Here is a 23238-nt window from a genome sequence, read left to right on the forward strand (position 1 = left end):
TTGAGTCAATTTACCTCCTAAACTTGGTAAAAATTGCCGATTTGCACCCCATCTGTTAAATTTAACTGTTTCTATCCTATTTTGCGTCACATGTCATGCACATGAGGGGTAATGTTGTCATTTTTTATTTATTCATATTGAATAATGAATAAATTAATAAAATTACTTAAGAGGAACATTTGTTACAATGTTTGTTTTTGCAAAACATGTTATTGATTTATATATTTATTATTTTATGTGATATGGTATGTTAAAAGATATTAGAAAAAATATAAATAAATAAATACATTGAAAATTAAAAATAAATGTGTGATTGAGAGAATTACTATTCTACCATTGTGTGTGTCTTAGCCTTATTAGGTTTCCTGTTAGAGATAGATTCACATATTTGTAATAGATTAGGACTCCGAATCCTATGGGGTTGTGGTTATGTAATGCCTATATATTGGCCTCATTATCAATCAATAAACGGTTACGTTATGTTCTATTACGTCGTTATTATTCTCGTTTTGTTCATCCTCCAACAATGTGTACATATAGAAATATATTTATACACAACACACTATATTTGAATGAGTGGGTATATTGAATATATAATTCAAAGTATGGTTAAGTAGGTAGAAAAAAGATGTAAATAAATAATTTGATTAACAAAATAATCCTCATTTAAAAAAATATTTTTATTTGTTTTTAAGAAAAATATAAATAGAAAATGACAACATTACCCCTCATGTGCATGACATGTGACGCAAAATTGGATTGAAATTTAACGGATAGGGTGCAAATCGGCAATTTTTACCAAGTTTAAGAGGTAAATTGACTCAAATACAAGTTCGGGGTGTAAATCGACAATTTTTACCAAGTTTAGGAGGTAAATTGACTCAAATGCAAGTTCGGGGTGTAAATTGACAATTTCAGCCAAATTTAGGGTGTAAATAGGCATTTATGCCATAAAATTTTATATGACTTCGTACCTCAAAAAAAAATTCTTATGATTTGATGTTCGTGTATTTTTTATGCAATTTTTTTTGTCACGATCACACAATTTACTGAGACTAATATGGATCCATAGATCTTATCAAAACAATTCGTCAATTCTTATTCCTTAACCACCAACTATAAATTGAGGGAAATCTTCGCGTGGAGATATTGTGCACCAAATCATTGGTATCGATTTTCATAGCTTGGTTTATGTCTAATACTACAAGGAATCCTTTCTAGGGTTTCTTTTTACTGGCGACTATGAGGCTTAATTTGCTTCGTTGACTTTGCATGCACGATGTGATGCACCTGCATCAGTGCATTGTGCCCTTGGCAGTGCATCGTCTTCTTGACGGTGTAGTGTGTGGTGGAATGACGGTTGGGCTCGCTGGGTTTGGTTTTAGATGCTTCCAAAAGATGTCCGCAGCGAGCACTTTTTTCAGGTCTGAGTTGGGAGTCGACAAAGACTCAAATGACAAGGGTGTCCCTCTCTGATTGGGTACTTGCATTGGCGTAATCAGGTTTTGGCATCAAATTTGGAATTAAGCGGTTTGACAGCTTGGGTCAGGTGGTACGTTTGATACAAGTTTTGAGGCAATGGCTCAGGCCTCCAAGCTACGCGTTCAACCACTTAAATGGTTCTCACCTTCTTTACTTTAGTGAGTGTACGATCATGGTATTATTGTGGGAGCAAGGTTGACCATCAGAGGTGGAGTAGGCAGACAGAGCTAGGCTGAGGCAAATGGAGGTTAATGGAGCTCTACCTAAGAAGCACGATACGGGTCAGTGTCCGACACACTTCGATACGCGGACACGCCAAATGAAATTTTTGTTGGACACGACACGTTTTGAACACATTAATTAAATATTATTTTTAAATATATATTCCTAATTAAGAAAACAATAAGTAATATAGTTTCTTAAACAACATCATTTCAAGAATACCCGTAGCCAAATTTTACATTATAAACCGACAGTGTTCTCTTTATCGTATTGGCTACTCAACAAAGTCCAAAGACATCACCATAAATAATTAGTCCAAAGAACCCCACTATTGACCTATTGTTAATCTGTAAAACCCATTACCAGTCCAAATACAAGGAGAAACCGTGGCATACTCATACTTTGTACCCCATAACAAAAAAAATTATTGACAAATAGCTATAACATAAAGTAATTCAGGGACTTAATGGGGCTATATGACATTATTATGAAGAAAAGAACCAATTAGATAATGTATGATTGATAGGAGCACAAAGTGTGACGTTCTTAATATGTTTATGCCCTATTCTTACTCTTTGTTACCTCTTATTTAGTATATTTTAGTTTCTTTTGTATGAATAAGTGTCTAGGTAGAACTTATATCAATTATGAATGAATTGATGATGAAATAGTGCTAAGTGTTAATAATCCTTGTTGAGATATGATTCATTGTTCGAGTAGGATTCATCCTTTCGTATTTCTTTGTTTCTAACGTACTTATTCTTATTAGGAAATACAAATCCATGTTGGAGAAGGAAAGCAATCATAGTTCCACAAGGAAAGAGAAGAAGATACACTTAAAAGCCCAATCCATGCAAGAATCAAAATGCTGTCAAGATTTGTAGTCCAACTTCGACGGGCTCCCCTGGATAGCTCCGATCGAGTTAGAATACCTACCTTATATGGATAAAAAGCTGTGTGAGTCTAGTTTCTGTAGGATTTGGAATCAAATCAATATCTTATTCCTACAGGGAGATATGATCGAATCATTGCTCGGAGGTCCAGTGAACTCGACAGAATTATCTCAGCCATTAATTTGCTTTTGATCCAAGGGCTATGAGGGAAACTTGGGAATTTTTTTCTCCTGCATATAGAGCACAAAATATGTATCAGAATCTCCATGAATCCCTGCACCAAAGAATGTCAAAGAAGGCATGCAGAAAATTAAATGAGAAGAGGCAAGAAAGTCAAAGAAGGCATGCAATAAATTAAGACTTTTGCTGCCTCCCTAATTCAAAGGAAGAAATTTATACAAAATAAATCAGCATTAAAGGAGGAAGAAGATATGCAATTAATGCAAAAGATATGCAATCCTTATAGAAATCAGAATTCTGGCAATGTAGATTATCCAACTTTGACGGGCTCCCCTGGACAGCTCAAATTGACTGAGAAAATGCATGATATATGGATGAAAATCCGCGGACGTCTAGTTGAAATATCCAGTTGGAATCATCTCAATATCTATTTTCTAGAGAAAGTTATGGCCACAACAAGGGACAAAGCTCAGATCTGTTGAATCTAGGAAACTTCAACCAATTTGGTTTCAACTTTGTGGACTTTGTGGCCATCCTCCCTTGGGTTTCTTCCTCTATATATAGCATCTCATTTCCACATAAAATGATCATCAACCTTGTGCACATACTAGCCAAAGCTCTACCAAATTTCAAACTCACCCATCCAAGAAATCCTAAAACCGATTCCACCATTCTCCACCAATCCTTAGCCTTCAAGCACGCTTGTGAAGAGGTTCCATCCTCTTGGAAGGCCACGGCTACACCTTGTGAGATCGCTTGATTGATAAAGTGTAACCATGATTCTCTCTATGTTTATTTCGGTTTTTGGTTTTACTTGTTCTTGGTTGTGTATGTGTTTTGGTCATTGTAAACTTGTTTCGATTTTGTCTATGAGATAGTTACTTGTTTCAAATTATATAAAGTTTCGATTTTAGGTTTGTAGTTCTATGATTTTAGTTTATGCCGTGACATGTCTTTGTGTGATTTCGAGAGTATCTATGTGTTATGTATACGCTTGTAGCATGATATTTAGATTGTTGGATTTATGACTTGTGCTATGAATATGTTTATCTTTTCTATGTGATTTTCGGAATTGCATGATTGTTGGTTAAGTATGTGACATGCTTAAGGAATTCAATATGCGTGGCTTTGAAGTTGCATGGTAGGATAAGTATGTTAGATTTCGATTAGAACCGCTTGGAATGAATCGAATATGTTAAGTGTCTATGTGTTTAGGTTACTGCGTAGGACCCTAATTGCATGATCCAACCTTAGTTATTCATGATAGTGTCTTGTCAAGACTCTTAAAGGAGGACTAGAATCTAATTTTCGTTAGGTTTGTATGATTTGTTTTAGTAATGTATTTTGTGTTGGTTGGTTGATCACATGTATATATTAGTTTAGGTTTTATTTTCTGTTTTTATCTTTCAACCCGATCCTATATATCAAACTCTTTTAAACTCTTATGAATTCGTTGTTAAATGTTTGTGATTCTATTCCCTGGTTGGATCCCCGGTTTATGAACGATACCCTCTTGCTTTATACTACTAACGATGCTTACAGGGTTAATATTGATCTCGAGTAATCAAACCGATCAATGATCAACTAGATAAGTGAAAGAAGACAAAACAGAAAGGGAATATTCATATCTTACCAGAAACGTCTCCATCTTTGGCATCACAATCAGATGAAAAGTCATTATCACATGGAATAATATGTTCTTTGTGTGAAATCCGTCACCATCCCCCTCAATACATTCATTAAGTCTCCCGCTACGAGAGTTTGTCATACATAATAATTCACCCTCTAACTCTTGAATTCTCAACTCATAATTTTTCAGCATGTCATATTCTTGGAGATAATTAAAAAGTCATTTCACAGTAAACTCTCTATTCTAACAGATACCTGCAGTAAGACAATGAGCAAAGGTAAACTAAACATAATGCATTATATGGCTAGTGGAAGAATTACAAACCTGAACTGGATTGGAATCAATCTCATCCCAATATTTACCATTTCAGAAGGCTTTAATTTTCATGGCTAGTTTATCTTTCTCGACCTGATATATAAAATATTAGTCAACTGTCATGGCTAGTTAATATCAATAAACATCATTTCAACCAAAGCACAACTGAGCTTCAAGTGCACGTTGTGTTAGATGTTCACAAGTCCGTCGATGTCCCTGAAGCTCCTGCCTCAATTCCATATTGCTTTTTTCCATCAATGAAACTTTGTGTTTAAGAATCTAGTAGAAATGAAGGTTATTGAAAAACGTAAAATCATAAAACACATAACAGACTTTAAGAAGCACTCACTTAAACTTCTTCTAAAGTAGTATACACTTGTAATTCTTCAAATGGTAAACTAGCATCACCACGGTAAAATAGAAGTTCTGTCTGTAAGTGCTCAATTTGGCTGCGCATCAATTGTAAGTGAGCAGCCATCAGATCACGATTCACCTAAAAATAAAGAGTATGCACAAGATTATGAGGGTAAATGCCAACATCAAACCATATGATCTAATTGAACCATCACCCATAAATCCATAATCAATTACACCTACAACTCAATTCATCACAAATAAAAAAAAATTCTTGAAATCAACAAGACGAAGAAGAAGAAAGAGGAGAGAGTTGCAACTTGGAATTACCTTGCCGAAGAGATAGCCGTTACGGCCACGACGACGGCGGGGATAAAGGGGTCGAAGGTTGAACTTGTCGGGGTTGGAGTGCTTTGGTTGCGTCGCGAGAGCAATGAGACAAGGATCGGTCTTTAGGTCCAAAATCTGTTTGAGGACAAAAATACCCCCCGTATCTTCCTAAATTGTGTGTCCAATGTGGACACACGTGTGTCCCTTACGTGTCCGAGGCGTGTCCGAGGCGTGTCTAATTTTAGTTCGCGTGTCTGACCGTATTTGGCACGTGTCTGACATGTCTGTATCTATGTCGGACACGCGATACGCCACCCCAAGCGTGTGTCCGTGCATCATAGGTCTCTACTGTGTTTCTGAGCTTGGATTCGGGTCTTGCCTTTTAGGCTTTGGTTTGACCCATGTTTTAGGTTTATTCATGCTTGAACCTTTGTGCCCGGGTAGTTTAGTCCTTTTATTTTTATTTTAAATGAAGATATTGTTGCAGGATAATGGAAGGAGAATTATAACAACGTAATGAAACATAACCACACTCTTTATTGATTGATAATAGGGCCTATATATAGGCATTACATACGAAGTATCCCGATGAATCAGAGATTCATATCTATTACATTAAAGCATAATATACTCCAATAAGGAAACTTAAATAGGCTAAGACACACACAATGGTAGAATAATAATTCTCCCAAAACACTCCCCCTTGTGTCGCATGCCTAGGTTGCATGGTGCACATAATTTTGCCTTGGTAAAAACCTTGTCAAGCAAAATAAAAACCTCTTGGGTGAAAAACAAAAGTTTGATCAAAGGCGAAAAAGAGCACAACACACCACCTACATTTGATAGTATCATGTGAGGTAGACTCTCCCTGAAGTCTACGAAACAACTCTCCATGATTAGTGTCATAATCATGGAGTATAAAGAACAACGTATACAACGTTCATTACATGTTTCTCAAAAGTAGTCTTAGGCTAATGATTAATCATTAATCTAGCCATACATCCTTAGATCATACATGTTATACTTGGCGAAACTTAGATTTTAAGAAACAAGATTGCATAACAACTCAAAACAAGAGTTTGCAATGAAATCAGATTTTTTGGTAGAATGACTTTTACTCACTTAAACGGCCATAACTTCTTCATCACAATAGGTATGAGTGAACTGTAAAATGTTCTGGAAAAAAACCGTGGATTTCCAATGACATAACGTTCACAACCTAATTCGACTGGATTAGTTCATAGTACTCTATCGAAGTTGACTGACTTGCAAATTTCCGGACAGAATTGTCCTATTTCTTTAAAATGGCCATAACTCACTCAATACGATAGCTATGAACAAATGGTTTATGTCCCTGAAAAGTAGACACATAGACATTTCCAACGGTACCAAATTCACCATATTTCATCGAGTGAGCTGTCCAATAGGTCTCATTGAAGTTGACACACGAAACTAGACATATTCTAATTTGTCACATTCAATGTGTCTTTCACAAAGGAATGGGGGAATAGACCAATGAACGACTGATTTTAGTCTGAGATGGAACCATATGCATCCTTTACGCTGCCAGTGTCGACTGCTACACCAAGGCGTACATTGATGTTGCTTAAGTTGTTGTCGGCGTTGGTGTGGATATGATTTGTGTTGGTTCAGTAAGTGTAGAACTAAACCCATGTCAAAAGAACAATTCAAGTCTAATGACGATGCATAGACGCATAGTTAATCACATCATGATGAAAGCAACAGTGTCCCAACAACACTTACATATATGAATCTGTAGCTCATTGAATCTCTTCATCATCTATACTTAGACGGAATATAGAGTCCAAAATTGACTTTCATATGAACACATATGGGTATGAGTTCTTGCAACCGATTGTACTACGTTCTCTCGAACATCACAATCTGATTACATAAGCTCTCCGTGGTCTAGAGGAATTTAAGGTCCCCCGGGCACTTTCATATCTACGTCAAGATCCCTTTACATATATATTATGACCACTGTCATATGCTGCAAATCATTTTTCATGGACACTACTACTAATCAAGTAGCGGAAATCAATTATGTCCATTATGAGAGAATATAACTCATGGTAGTCATTACTAGGATAATGAGACAATATTTGCGCCATAAGTTCTGCAAATATCGCATGATTTCATCTTTCTCAGTACACTTATGAACAATCACTAACATAACAAGTCTAGATCAGCCTGTATTTATTCTTTCCACTTCGGTCAAGTTGCTCATTGTTGATAATTTACAACGGAATAAGAGCATAAGCGAATACATCATCAATCATGAGAGATCAATCAATTAAACACACGCGCGCGCTTATATGATCAATTGAGAGATTCCTTTTATTCTCTGATAGCAACGAAATGAGTTTATAGCGTCCCACATAAACTTAGTTGATAGACATGTTAAGAGAATATCTCTTCATGATGTGTGAAATATTTGTGCCTTCACACATCGCTTCTTTTTGTTTTTTTTAATCTAGAGAATAATGGTATCCCCCTCTTCCAGATAGTAGCCAAGACCGCGGTTATGACCCTTACTAGTCAATCTTTGCGTTTGCCGCCCTTGTTTTGTGGTCCAATACCACAGACGTCGACAACTCCACAGCATATGATGATGCCATCGCCGGCTTCTTTCCCTTTGTCAGAGATGGTACCAACGATGTTAGGACCAGGTCATATGAAATTCTCCCATATTCTTAAGGTTCCAATCTTACCGGCACATCACAGTATTTATGTGCGATCTCGTCACTTTCGCAATATCGGTAAAGTCATTGAACATCGAATTTTGACTTTTTGGAGGTTAAGAATGCGTTGCACTTATTACTTACTTAGAGCAGTGTGAGATCTTAATGAGACATAATGCCACACCACGTCAATTCCTAGCGTTAAAACTGGAATGGGAGCATTCCATATCTCCCCCCTAACGACGAGAAATATGTCTCATCAAAGTGACCGTCTGTTGATCGGCTCGATTACTCGACATCAATATTAACCATGTAAGCATCGTTAGTAGTATAAAGTAAGAGGGTATCGTTCACAAACCGGGGATCCAACCAGGGACTAAATCAAAATCAAATAACAACAAATTCACCAAAGGAATAAAGGGAGTTGATAGTTTCGAATTATAAGAGCAGAAATAAAACCTAAACTACCATATACATGTGATCAATCAACCAACACACAAGCCATCACCAAAATAAGTAATATAAAGCCAACGATAAACAAGTTCTAATCTCCTTAAGGTTCATGCCGAGATATCTCACAAGCAACTATGGTTGGATCATGCAATTAGGGTCCTCAACGGTTATCCTAAACACATAGACACTAAACTCATTCAACTATTGCCCAACGCCCTTCATTGAAATCTAACATACTTATCATATCATGCAACTCCAAAGCCACACATATTGAATCCATTAAGCATGTCACCTACTTAACAAATCAATTATGCAATTCCGAAGCCACATAGAAAAGATGAACATGTTCATAGCACGTCATAAATCAAATATATCATACTATACTCAACGCAAACACAATCATCTCGAAATCAATCATGAAAAGCACGGCATAAAACCAAAAATTATAGAAACAAAACCTAAATTCATCATCTTTATATAACTTGAAATTATACAGCAACTTCATAGACAAAGTTGAAATAGATTAACAAAAACCAAATATTGTAATAATCCAAATACAAGAAACCTAAAAACCGAATTGAAAATAGAAGAACATGGTTACACTTTATGCAATCTCAACGCATTCACAAAGGAAGGCCAAGACTTCTAAGGGAATAGAGCTCCTTCACTCAACGCAATCGGAGAAAGGGATGATGAAAGGTGGAATTCGGATTTAGGGTTCTTGGTGGTGAGTATGTGTTTGGGCAGAGCTTTAGCTATACTTGGTTCAATGATTTATGATGATTCTGATGTAGATTCGTGCCTCTATATATAGGAGAAACAAGACCACATTTTCCCTCACAACTCTTAGATCAAAAGCAAATCAATGGCTGAAATAATTCTGTCAAGCCCACTAGATCGCCGAGTAAAGATTCGGTCATAACTTCCTCTAGGAAACAGATATTGATGTGATTTAAAATCGTACAGAAACTAGACTCATATAGCTTTCTATCCATATATGACACGTCTTCTAATTTGTTCTGAGCTGTCCAAGAGAGCCCATCGAAGTTGGACTATGAATCCAGCTAGATTTCTTATTTTTGCATGGATTGGGCTTCCAAGTGCATATCTTCTCTTCCTTAATAATTCTGATTTATATGCACGACAATCTCTTTAATAACACCTTGAGAATTCATCTCCAACTTGGATTTGAAATCCAACTCTGAATGGGAATCTATTAAGTCGTACGTCCTCTCCTTATCCTACTAGGATCTGATATTCAGTCTCTCATTTTTCCTTACGTAACTAGGATTGCTTTCCTAATAAGAATAAGTAAGTTAGAATCAAAGAAATAGGAAATGATGAATCATACTCAAATAAGGAATCATATCTCAACAAAGATTCTTAACACTTAGCACGATTTCATCATCAAATCACTCATAGTCGAAATAAGCATTGCCTAGACCTTTATTCTAACAAAATGAACTAAAACACACTAAATAAGAAGTAACAAAGAGTAAGAATATAACATAAATACATTAAGAACGTCACACTTTGTGCTCCTAGCATCTGCTAATATCACAAGATAAAAATCCATGGTTGTAGATTGGAAATAGCGAACAAGTGTTGGTGATTCATAACAAACCAAAATACTTAATCGTCTCATGTAGACCAATTTGAGAGACTAAAATAGAGGCACATAAGTAACTTGACCAAGTATGCGTTTAGTGAAAAAAAGCAATGGATTGTATCCAGAAACTATCTGGTACGCACTAAACGCTTGATTAGTTATGGGTCTGAAATGAATAAGTGTTGTTGCATGCAACATCATTACATATCCCCATGCAAAGATCGACAGGTTAGTATCCATAACCAAGGCCGAGCCTCTATGACAAGTCCCAAACTGGGATTATGACTAATGTGGTGGATTTATAATAAGCAAATAGCAGACAGTTCTTTTAAAATAACTAAACATTCTTCCTTGTTTTATTTTAATTTAAAATGAGTAGAGAAAGAAGTTAGAACTTGATAAGGAAATAGAGTAAGAAAATTTCAAACTAAAATATTGAAATGTGGCCACAATATCAGTTCATGTACATGACTTTTACAAATTTCCAATGAAACTAAGATAAGGAGTGTATATTCATTCAAAATAAAGAACTTGTTTTTAAAACAACTCCACCACAATTCAGTACCAACTCTCCAGGTTTATACCTCTACTAGATATACAACATTTACACAGCAAAATAGAAGTACATCTCCTGGAATAGTAGTCTATCTACATCAGCACAAAATAGTGGCCAAAGGAAACACAATCAAGCTTGCACTTCATACAAGGTAAGACTTCATATACTAGCACCTTAAGATAATTCAGGAAAACTGGAACCACTCCCACTATTTCTACCTGAAATCACAAATAAAATAGGGAATGAGCTTTACACGCTCAGTATGTACGATAAAACAATCGTCATAACAATGATTCTAGATTAGTACACATTTAGAACGAATGAAGTGAATAGAAGTAAAAGGATAGTTGAAGAACTATGACCAGATAAACAAGGACAAAAAGACATAGTGATCTGTTTTGAAAATTGCTGTTGGTAAGGACTGAACAATTGGTACGAGACAACAATTGAGACTTAGTATAGAAATGAGTGAATACAATCAAAAATCAACCAAACATAATGAAATTCTGATAATCATGGTAAATCTCATCGTAAAGACAAGGTAAAATAACAAAAGCCTCAATTCAGTAAAAACAAATTCTTAACAAGCCGGTTAGAGCCCACCACCCAGCTAAACCACTGAGTAACCTCCGCAAGCAGATCCTGATTAGGTTTGGGTAAATACCCTATAGAGTTACAATCACTCCTTAACAATTCTCCGGGCCTAACCAATTAAAAAGGACATTTACATCCAAAGACATGCTTTCACAGGAGTTATTTACTCCCTTAAAGCGAACTAAAACATAACTTGAACCCCGTTCAAGCATAGAATGGGAACCTGTCCAGAAAAATAGTTTTTACGAAGCAATGAAATCAGTGCTAGATCCAGTGACTTGGAAATTCAAAGTTGCATTTTTACAAGAAAGTACAAGCTGACTTTTTGGCAAAAGACATGAGTAATTAATCAGAGAATAGATAATTGCAATGGAGTCCAGAGACTGAAATTTAATCATAGGGATATGGCAAAAGATGAAGACCGATTGGATTTAATAATGTAACTCAAAACTTGCTGCGGTAAAAGCTTGTCATTACAGAAACGAAATATGTGGATAGAAAGGTGTATATATATACACATATCTATATATAGCTCACAGTAGTCCCATTGAAGTCTTTTAAACTTTGTATAACACAACCAATATTAACTATGATGATTCACGTACTAATTTGGATAAGAGAAGGCAAAAAGAGTTTCATGACAAAGGGAAACGTAAATGACTCAAGGAGCTGAGTTTCAATTAAAACTATACATGTATAACCTGGGATACTGCTCATAATCGGACTCAAATCACTATCAAAGCCAAGAACTCAATTAACTAATTTGAAACATCAATCTGTAATGACAGCTTACCCAATAACCAACCAAATTTCCAGGTTTGCTAAATCAAAATCAATATCCAAAGGTAGCATCATAAACCTACAACCAATTCAATCGAGTTCAATCGTACAAGATGAAAGGAGGAATCATCACAGTCATACACACATAACGCATGCTAAAATAGAATCAAAGTTATGAGGAGAGATTATTTTCCCTACCTCCAATCAAGTTCTTCAACAGAAAATAAGCAACCCAAAGGCAATCTACTCGAAGCACCAAATCTACTCGCAGCTCCTAATCTCCTCAAGCACCCAAATTTATTCAAACAACCAGCCACAGAGAATGATTGAAATTGAACAAGGGATTTGGGCAATGAATTCAGTGGTCTCTGTGGATATTTTTCCTTGAGTGATATCTATTCAGTCAGTTTCTTTTCTAGGTGCAAGAAGGTAAGAAGAAAGGAAGCAGCAATTCCACCGAGAAGAATAAAAGGGTGTCTGCCTCTTTTTTTTAGTTAAGTGATAGAGATGGACAAATGAATAACACGTGTATAACCCAAAATTTTGGCTGGATGCTTGTAAGTCTACCAAGACATGCTTATAAGTCTTTAGCTTAAACACAAATTTTCCTTCACAACTTCAACAACTAATAAATAAAACGAAATAAGTCAAATAAGAAATTATACTAATCCTAATCAAGCAATAAAACACGTAAATAAACAAACCAAACAGTGATACTTCCTAATGCGAGTCATGTCTGTCACACTCTACTATCGTACTGTGAAAGAATATGAGGAACAATATGTTCAATGACAATCCCAGTAGACATACAAAATAAAATTATCAAAAGTCTTAGAGGTGAACTCTCCAACGGTATCCAATCAAAAAGATTTGAGAGGATGGAAAGGGTGGTGAGCCCTTAGTATGATGATCAAAGCTAAAACCTTAGCAAATACAACATTCATTGTGGATAACAAAGTGACGTGTGACCAACGTGTCGATGCTCTTAACCTATAGCATAAAAATACTGAAAAATGTCTGCATTCGGTTGGATAAGGTCCACTAATGTCACCTTAAATACTTTGTAAGAATGAAATATGCTCAATTGGAGTCTTCATAGGAGAAGATGGACAATGAGAGTCATCAATTGAGTATGTTTTGAGAGATAAACGATGGGCATGGAGAACTAGCTAAGATTGTTGAACAGGAGGCGTCACAATCCCCTATGAACGGGTGGACGGCACCACGAACGGCATAAAATCCTAACATTGCCGTGAGGAGGCCTCACGGTCTCTTCATAGATTTGCATGGAAAAAATTGTCCAAACGCTTCGTGAATATGAAACAGATGATCATGTGAATTTCAAAAAACTCTAATCATCATATCACGTTCAAAATGACCAAAAATGATCATGTCAAAACCGATAAGGCAGCAAAAATGAACCCATGATTCAAAGAATCTTGAATACATAAAGCTACTGTTGCAGGCAAGCAAAGCTATGTTTGCAGGCTAACAAAGCTACTGCCGAAGCTTGAAAAAGCCACTGTCCACGAAATATGACAGATTTATTCCTCTTCATTCTTAACACAAGTATCAAGATGAAAATTTATCATTGGCATGTATGACCTTTAAAACTTAGCAATGCACGAAGATATAAAACACAATCTCCGCACGAGATCCGTAAAACAACTACCTACGACGTAGGACAATGTGGGTGGTTACGCAATTAGCAAGACATTTGACATTACCAAGAGACTTCACCATAATTAAATTAAGAGAGTCAACGTCAGAACGTTTTCAGACAATACGCCGTAGGATATTGCAATAACAAGAATCGAAACAAAAGCACAATCCCATCTGTGTATCACATGGTAACAAGACTACATTCTTCAACTTAAGAGTTGGAAAAACATGATATTTGAGTAGCTGAATACCAAACAATTAGGGTGATAAAAACCATCCCATTGGTGTGGGTGGTCACCAATAATAAAATTGTTTAAGATATGAAACGACTTGGAGAAAACCAGAAAAAAGGATCGGAAAACCATATCTAAATAACTCAAAACTGAATGAAACTTTTGTGAGAAAACGCTTCAACAAAGAATGTTTGAAATATGCTGGTAAAACAATGAGAAAATGACAAAGAATTACCGAAAACTCGATGGAAAACCGGTGGCACCGCTGACCTGAAAATCTACCGCCGGCGGCCGGAAACTGGCCGGTTAGGAGGCCGGACTTCATATCTAGTAGGAATCGCTGGTAGGAACCGGGAAGTGGTGTCGAAAACGCCGGAAACAAGCCGGAAGGTGGCCAAAATGGCCGGAAACGTCCCGGAAACGCCAGATATCATAACGATGTCAAATTTTACATTCCGAGGTTTGTTTTACAAATGTTAAATGCCAAATTCACAATATAGTACTATTGGGGTCCTATGTAACCTAAAAGCGGCCAATTTAAGAACCACATGTTAACAAAGAAAATTCTCACGAGATCATCTTATAAAAAAGGAATACGAGAAATTTTATTGAATATGTCAATGTTTAATACAACACAAACAAACTTCTAATTCCAATAGATGACTTAGGCTAAAGTCGACTAATAAACATGACAATACCAACGTCATAGTTGAAAAATATTAAGAAGAAAACATAGTCAAAATAGATTGACTAATCTAAAGTCGGTAGCAACAAAATCTTACATATTGGATCGGGCGGAGTCTTAGCCTGAGGCTAAAAAAATTTGCTTGAGAATGGAAGAATGTTACATTTCCATCTCCAAAGTTCCCTCAATATAAATAGAAACATGAGCCAAAATGGATGGTGTTTCTTGGATGTGCAACATGCATCAAGGTCAACTCTGGTAAAACAACGTCATATATGTTTATTGAATCACTTTAAGTGTGTCCCATAGAATTTTGCTATTTTTGGGATCTTTTGTTAGCAAATAATGTTGTTTTAGAGTAATGAATTTCAACTCAAATAATTGAGTATGTAGACCTTGGGATTATTGTCCATAGACATGAGTTTAAGGAAAATAAAGAATTCAAATAACAGTCGCGATGACGACGTATCCACAAGAAACGAGGGTGGTATAGGTTTCGAATAATCGAAACTATTCAAGTATGGAACCAGAATTAGAAGGGTTGTGATGTATATGGTCACAAAATAATCGATGCATATCGGCGATTCTCATGATCGCACCCAAAACAACGGTGCACTCAAGCGACCACACGAAATCGATTTCTTCCCTTTAAATAATAATGTGATTCCCCTAGGACCGTCGCATGAAAAACATCGACCAAGAGGGGAATCATATCCCTCTTTGGTCTCATCTGCGTTATAAGAAAGGCCGGAAAATAGACATGAAGAAGGCTAATAGCGCCCGATAATTTATATATATGTTCAAAGGCAGCAACTTTAAGAAAAACATACTTGTTGGTTTGCCAAATAGACTGCATATAATTAAATTGTTATACAAATCGATCGTCATGCAAGAAAACTGCTTGATGAATTCCTTTTCGATCGTCGTACGAATGACATAAATTTCTCTTGAGGAACATCCATCTCTTAGAGAAACTAAACGTGCAATAAAACAATTAAAGAATTAAATAGGGAAAAAAAGAAATTAAATGTAGCCAATAAAGCTATTGGGCTCGGTAGGCCTAAGGCCCAAAGGCTGACCCAGCTGGGTCTGGAGATCGAACTGGGTAGGAACAGATCCGGGTTGAGCCACATCATGTCGTGGCGTCATCAACGCAACCTCGTGCGGCCGAGTAAGTGGCGGTGCAAGGCCGGCCAAGAGCTTATGGGCGTCGGCGCTAGGTTGGAGAAACTTCGGAGTTCAAGCCATCGGTTTCTTGGAGCAAGTCGTCGAGGCGGCTCGACGAGCGAGTCCTAGGTTGAGGAGGTAACAAGAAAACCAAGTTCTGGGCACTAGCATCCGAGCTGGGATGACGACGGAATCATGAGGAGACTCGGCAAAAACAGGAACATCGTCATTAGGAGGTCACCAGTGCGGGGTCGATCGACGCAAGTCGATGGAGAAGATGGGGTGCCCAGAAAAATTTTATGGGTGCCCATAACATATCTGACTTCTTGTTTTTTCTTTGTTCTTTTCCGACAACAAATTGTCGGAGCAGCAAAATCTTCGGCGATGCAAGGAAAAGAGGTCGCCGGTAACCAAGGACTTTAGGGCTAGGGTTTTAATTTTTTTTTCTAGTGGTAGCCTCATCGCTCAGACACTTTATAACGTAGTGCATGATAACCTGTTGCGGGATAATGAAACGAGAATAATAACAACGTAATGAACATAATCGAACTCGTTATTAATTGATAATTTAACCTATATATAGGCATTACATACGGAGTATCTTGATGAATCAGAGATTCATATCTATTACATTAAAGCATAATCTACTTTAATAAGAAAATCTAAATATAAACAGACACAATGGTAGAATAATAATTTTCCCAGAACAGACATAGAGTTTTAATGTATCTTTTGGACATATTCCTATGGTTGTATTACTTTAGGTGATTCTTAATTTTCTTAGCTTTACCTTTCATGGATGGCTTTTCACGTAGCTAGGGTCTCATGGTGAATGCAATCTACTATTCTTACATTAATGGATGTGACACTGCTTCCAATGGCTTTAAAAAAAATAAAAAAATAATGTTGCATATAGAAGCTAACCATCTGAATCCCAAGATAAGACCAGAAGCATATGCCTCTAAAACTAAACCAAGACCCAAATGGGTTCGAAAACCGCTTACCCAATTCTCATCAGAATCTCTGAAGACTCGACCAGCATCAATACAATCATTAGCAACACATCTATTTGGTCTGTTTATTACGGAGACGGAGTAATATTCTATCTTCCTATTTATAACCTTGGCATATTCAATAGGATTGAGAGAAAGAAAAAGGAAAATATTTTCTCCAGGGTCAAGATTACTATATATAACCTGAGGTTGACTTGAGGTCAAGTAGGCCCCGGAATGTCACTAAGCTCCGGGAGACTGCCATGAATTTAGGTTAACCGAAGTCATTATGAATTTATAATCACAAGTTTGGTTTTGTTTCACCAAGATTGCTATCATTTGAATTAAAAAAGTTGTTGAAACTCTGAGAAAGGATTCTACACTAATTTATACATAGCCATACACAGAAAAGTAGTCTCTCACTCAGTTAAGAATTGATTTCGTTGATATAAGCTGATTGCCTAGTTTTAATAAAATCCATAATGCTTGCGGCATCACCATGCATCACAACTTTCCCACTCTCCATATAAACAGCACCATCTGCATATTCGAGTTCTTCCAGGCGATGAGTGACCCATAATGCTGTAACATCCCCGGAACTGTCCAAGGAATTCCTCACAGCTTTGATCACCCCAACCTTGTTATAAAAGCTCAAATTTGGTAACAATTTTAGAGCAAAAACCATAGAGAAAATCTACGGTCCAAGGACATCCACACGATGCGGATTCGGCGCTTCTGGCCACCAACGGCGCCAACCAGCACAGCCGCACTCCCCTCCCTCCTCCTGGCGTTTCTGTCTGTGCCGGCCGGAATCTCAAAATTTCAAGTTTTTGGCCACTGTGCGGAGATTTCGAGATTTCGGCCGCCGTAGGCTGATTCTACAGCTCCGGCTGGCACAGACATGAGCGTCGGGAGGAAGGGAGTGCAGCTGTGCTGGTCGGCGCCGTCGTTGCACGTCGCCGGTGGCCGGAATTGCCGAATCTGCACCGTACGGACAGTGTGGACTTCAGTACCTGAGAATTTCCATATATATATATATATATAGTCTCTATCCAGAGTGAAGCTCCAATTTTGACACACTTTTTCGTCAAATTTTTTCACTATAAGCGATTCAATATTTAGGTATGCTATTCAAGATCATCTTTACAAAGTTTCATCCAATTTGACAATGGTTTGAGCTTTCAAAATTGATATTTACACGAACGGTTCATGTTGAACAGTTTCAATTCATTAATTGATTTAATCTAATTTCAATACCTTAACGATGTCCGAATTAGATGAAATTTTGTAGAGATGATCTTGAATAGCATACCTAAATATTGAATCGCTTATGGTGAAAAAATTTGACCGAAAAGTGTGTCAAAATTGGAAGTTCACTCTGAAATTTCAGAGTGAAGCTTCACTCTGGATAAGAACTAATATGACTATATATATATATATATATATATAATGAGATGACTGCTAAAATGACATGATTATGTTGCAATTGTTTCACATAAGACAATATGATAAAATTGTAATTTTCATTTTATGCCAATCGTAAATGATAAAAAGAAACTACCTGATCACTTTCATCCAAAAATGTTGTCAGCTCATCCAGTAACAGAACTTTGCATGCTTCAGCTAAAGCACCGGCAATGGCAACCCTTTGCTTCTGGCCACCACTGAGAGTCTGAACTGATCTCTACAAAAATGCGCAAAAGGAAAATCTGTAAAGTTTCTTGCACATATTGGTTGTGTATATCGAGTTATTTTGGAGTCATAATAGTTGTTCCTAATTTACCTGCAAGTACTGCAACATGCCAACAGCAGTTGCAGCTTTGGACACTCTTGATTTTACTTCATCACGCGTCAAGTTGAACTTACCAAGACCAAATGCCACATCTGCTTCAACAGTAGGCATCACTACCTGTTACATGAAAGAGAGAATAATATAAACTTGAACAAGAGTTACTCCAGTAGCTCCATCATAGTGACAGAGACAGAGACAGGAACATTAGTTTAGGTATTTAATTTTACGTTTGAACCATGAAAATGTTATGAATCCACCAAGTAAACCATTTCTTTGATAAAACAATGATGTATAAACCTATCATATTCTATGCATCTATACAAGTTCCTGTTTCTTTTAAAAGGCAAGAGAGAACTTTTATTATAAAGAATTGAATTCATCTAATGAACATTCTCTGGGTCTTCATGAAATCGGGACAAAGCTAATTCCATCTAAGCAGCTCACCCATACATGAACCTCCAGCAGCTTATAATCTTCATAATAAGATAGGTCCCAAGACTACAGGGTAAGACTACAACTGAACCGCATCTAATGCTCCATCCCTCCCTATCCACCAAACCTTCAAATACCCTTCGTTTTCTCCATCCAGACCATGCAAAGTACCTGTGAAAACCATGCATCCCCTACCCAGAATGCATTGACCAGGTCCTTTCTAATAAATATCCGTATGCTTTACAAGAAGAAACCAAGCACTCCCACCCTCTGAAATAAAAGGATTTTGAAAATTTGAAATGGTTGGGAAAACAATTAAGTCTATTTTATCTGGCTTAATATCCACTCCGAAACGTATGACATTTCAAAGATGCTTTTCTGTACAACTTTCAGTCACTCATTGTCCAGATGAATGTTAGCACTGTACAAACCCATAAGTTTTATGCCCTCTTCTCTGAGAATGTCACAAATTCATTCAAGATACCATGAACCAAGCAGGACCAGTATCTCATAGATCTGAACAAATTGCTGAGACAAATAATAACTGCCACTAAAATAACAGTCTAGAGAACGCATTGCCATAAACCATGAAGCCTCAAGCCTTCTTGCATCTTCCCAAGAAGAAACCAAACACACATTTCCAAAATATATGGAAGTGCATAGAGCTCCTCCGCCTCTTGCTTGTTGAGGTTCCTTCCAAAACCAAATCGTCCTAATATGGTATAGGGAAGCACTCACAAACCTAGAGGTATCATGTATATGCGTTGTGTTTATAGATAGCAAACAGAAGCAACAAAACAGGACCACCGACAACCTCTAGCAAGTATATTTTTTGGAAGCTAATGTATGACTGGATTAACATATATGGATATACCTATTGCGCGTAATCTTTTATACTTGCATGTAGGCTAGTAATGACAATATAACTAGACAGATGTCAAAAGGGAATATTCCCTTCAAACTTCTAGAAGCAAAAAGCTAGAGGCATGACAAACAGCCTCTGATACACAAAACCAATTACCGGGAGAACAGGGCATACATGTCAAGGCAACAGGGTGAATGAGTTCACTAATGTGTACATTCATTAGGTCAGTGGTCACCGAATCTCAAGTCGCTTCCTATAAAAAGGGGCACACCCCCATGAGTTACGTCATTATCTCTTTCTTGTGACAAAAATCAGCCAAAATCATTCATTAAGCTGCAGACTTGAATAGCGTGTTGTTTTTGTTGACAGGTATATCGAGTCAAGACAATAGAAGACAACAAGATAACAACTATCTGTTACGCCATAACCTTTTTGAGTTCTTGCTCCACATTATGTTCACTTTTATCGAGAAACAAACAGAATCAAGTAACTATATGTTGCAAGATAACTCTGCTGTATTAAATTGATACTATATACTGATCACAAACATTGGCTGGTATAATCACTATATTTATACCTCCACATAAATATGGTAAGTATAAGAGTCACTCCCTCATAAATAAATAATATTCTATCCAGCACACCATCCTTGAGCCGCCACAACTAATATCAGAAAGGTAGTGACTGACACGGAAAGCATGGAAACAAAAAAGTTAAAAGAATTAACCTGATGGTCTGGGTTTTGAAAAACGAAACTCCTAGGCCTCTTCACATACACAGTTCCATTTGTTGGATTCAATAGACCGGCCAAAATCTGCAAAAGTTCAAAAAATATAAATATTGTATATTACAACTATTAGTTTTTCACGTTTTCTTTTGCTTATTGTTTTATTATTGTTCTTTCTGATCACTTATTTATTAATCTATATTTCCTATATTTTTTCCCATGCGGCAAATAAGTTCTATGTACAAATCAGAAAAGGTTCTTTTCATTTCTTTATTCTTCTGTCATATTACTTTTTGTTCATCATGATAAGAATGCCAATTTATAAGACCACGACAGAATTAAGTACCAGATAACATCAACCCTTCAAGCAAGAAACAGCTCTTACCTACCTTTAGGAGGGTAGATTTCCCACACCCATTGGGTCCAAGAAGCATCCAAAACTGCCCTGAAGGAATGCGAAGCGAGCAATTTTTAAGAATCGGTAAGGTTTTACCTTGCTTTGTTGCTACTGAGAAGTTCAAGTCGGAACCTTCTATGGATACTTCCTCTGTAAAATTAGTCCTGAGTATACAGAATGAGATGTACCCAAATCAAATATAAGTGTAAACAAATTACGGGCTGAAAAGCTATTGATGGTGCGAACCTGGTGAGAGGAATAGAATTCACAGGGGAGACAAAAGGCTTAGAGGCATGTATGAGTTTTGATGGATACATCATCTTATGGCATTCTAGTTGGCACATGAGCATTTCCGAGTCTGAGTCTGAGTCTGATGCCCAGTTTGGTATTGCTGCACTGTAATAATAAAACCTTCATTAGTTTGTATGTATAATCATTAGTGCCATAAAGCTGCAGAGCATACGTGAACCTTTGTTTTTCAGAGGTGTTGTGCTTACAAGGAACAGCATCTAACTGTTACGTACTCAGTGGCTTGCCACCTAAAATAAAGTTCCTCACAGCCTCAATGACATTTCTGCAGTTCATCTGTACTTTAATAGTTTAATATATGTACGTTATACAGATTAATCCTGTTTTTTTTTTCCTTACATCAATTTTATTACATAATGTCTCACAGATACATGTAAGCCACGATCAACCAGATTGCTAATCAAGGAACACCCTTTGATGTTAACTCATTTGACAACAAGTGAATGCAGCCACCCAATGTACAACACTGAGTTTTATAATAGAAAGACCCAACTAGCTAGCACACCATCAAGTTGCGTTTTATACGACAGAATCAAATTGCAGATACAAGGATTTGATTTGAAGGTAAGACAGCAGCCATACACATAACATTGCAAACTGGCAAAGAGAAGCATGGAAGAATGCTTATAAAGACAAGTTGGGGAAAGAAGATAGGTTTCCAAAAGTTAGAAGTACCCAACCTAACAATGATATCTGCATAGTTTTACTATTGGGTCACTGAGACGATCGAAAATGATAGAACAATTCCAGATTTTATGACAACAGCAAAATCAGATTTCATTTTTTTCCCTTGTCTATTACAGAGCTATATCGACTTTCTACATACAAGCTCCATTGAAATGAAACCCAAGTAATTCAGAGAAGAATAGTTTGAAGTATTACCTGTTAGCAACGAGAGACGAGCTTGCAGCAAGAGCAGGAGGAACAGAACCGAAGCAGAAAGTGTGGGAGAGCTTATATATCTAAAAGGTAGCAGGGATATAGATGGAATTGCAAATGCGAGTAGGGATATTAAATGTAGGCATAAATGCCGATTTGTTCCCCAAATTTGGCTGAAATTGTTAATTTACAACCCGAATTTGCATTTGAGTCAATTTACCTCCTAAACATGGTAAAAATTACCGATTTACACCCCGAATTTGTATTTGAGTCAATTTACCTCCTAAACTTGGTAAAAATTGCCGATTTGCACCACATCCGTTAAATTTAATTGTTTTATCCAATTTTGCGTCACATGTCATGCATTTAAGGGGTAGTATTGTCATTATATATTTATTCATATTGAATAATAAAATAAATTAATAAAATTACTTAAGAGGAACACTTGCTACAATGTTTGTTTTTTCGAAACATGTTATTGATTTATATATTTATTATTTTATGTGATATGGTATGTTAAAAGATATTAGAAAAAATATGAATAAATAAATACATTGAAAATTAAAAATAAATGTGTGTTTCGAGAGAATTACTAATCTACCATTGTGTGTGTCTTAGCCTTATTAGGTTTCCTGTTAGAGATAGATTCGCATCTCTGTAATAGATTAGGACTCCGAATCCTACGGGATTGTGGTTATGTAATGCCTATATATTAGCCTCATTATCAATCAATAAACGGTTACGTTCTGTTCTATTACGTCGTTATTATTCTCATTTTGTTCATCCTCCAACAATGTGTACATATAAAAATATATTTATACACAACACACTATATTTGAATGGGTGGGTATATTGAATATATAATTCAAAGTAGGGTTAAGTAGGTAGAAAAAAAGATGTAAATAAATAATTTGATTAACAAAATAATCCTTATTTTAAAGAATATTTTAATTTATTTTTAAGAAAAATATAAATAGAAAATGACAACATTACCCCTC

The 23238-nt window shown here is 36.5% G+C and overlaps 1 protein-coding gene, 1 long non-coding RNA gene and 1 pseudogene across 5 annotated transcripts; all 3 read right to left on the reverse strand.

The window, feature by feature from the left end:
* Positions 1–23238, reverse strand: part of LOC126795674 (uncharacterized) — a 157843-nt pseudogene that overhangs the window by 117605 nt on the left and 17000 nt on the right.
* Positions 10665–12537, reverse strand: LOC126793979 (uncharacterized). The gene is made up of 2 exons (XR_007672104.1): positions 12299–12537; positions 10665–10944 (listed from the first exon to the last, which is right to left on the reverse strand). It is a non-coding gene; the product is annotated as an uncharacterized LOC126793979 (long non-coding RNA).
* Positions 17108–22308, reverse strand: LOC126793974 (ABC transporter I family member 10). Of its 4 annotated transcripts, XM_050520614.1 has the most exons (9): positions 22244–22290; positions 21550–21637; positions 21299–21448; positions 21185–21216; positions 21045–21100; positions 20656–20742; positions 18623–18748; positions 18401–18523; positions 17108–17476 (listed from the first exon to the last, which is right to left on the reverse strand). In XM_050520614.1, exons 3-9 carry the CDS (start codon positions 21400–21402, stop codon positions 17267–17269), a joined length of 738 nt encoding a protein of 245 aa, XP_050376571.1. In that variant the 5' UTR covers positions 21403–21448; positions 21550–21637; positions 22244–22290; the 3' UTR covers positions 17108–17266. The 4 variants fall into 4 exon arrangements, with proteins under 4 accessions (XP_050376571.1, XP_050376568.1, XP_050376569.1 ...); XM_050520611.1 differs by having other exon boundaries at positions 21045–21216; positions 22244–22287; XM_050520612.1 differs by having other exon boundaries at positions 21045–21216; positions 21522–21637; positions 22244–22263.

Source organism: Argentina anserina, chromosome 5 (assembly GCF_933775445.1).
Source record: "Argentina anserina chromosome 5, drPotAnse1.1, whole genome shotgun sequence".
Classification (NCBI taxonomy): Eukaryota; Viridiplantae; Streptophyta; class Magnoliopsida; order Rosales; family Rosaceae; genus Argentina; species Argentina anserina.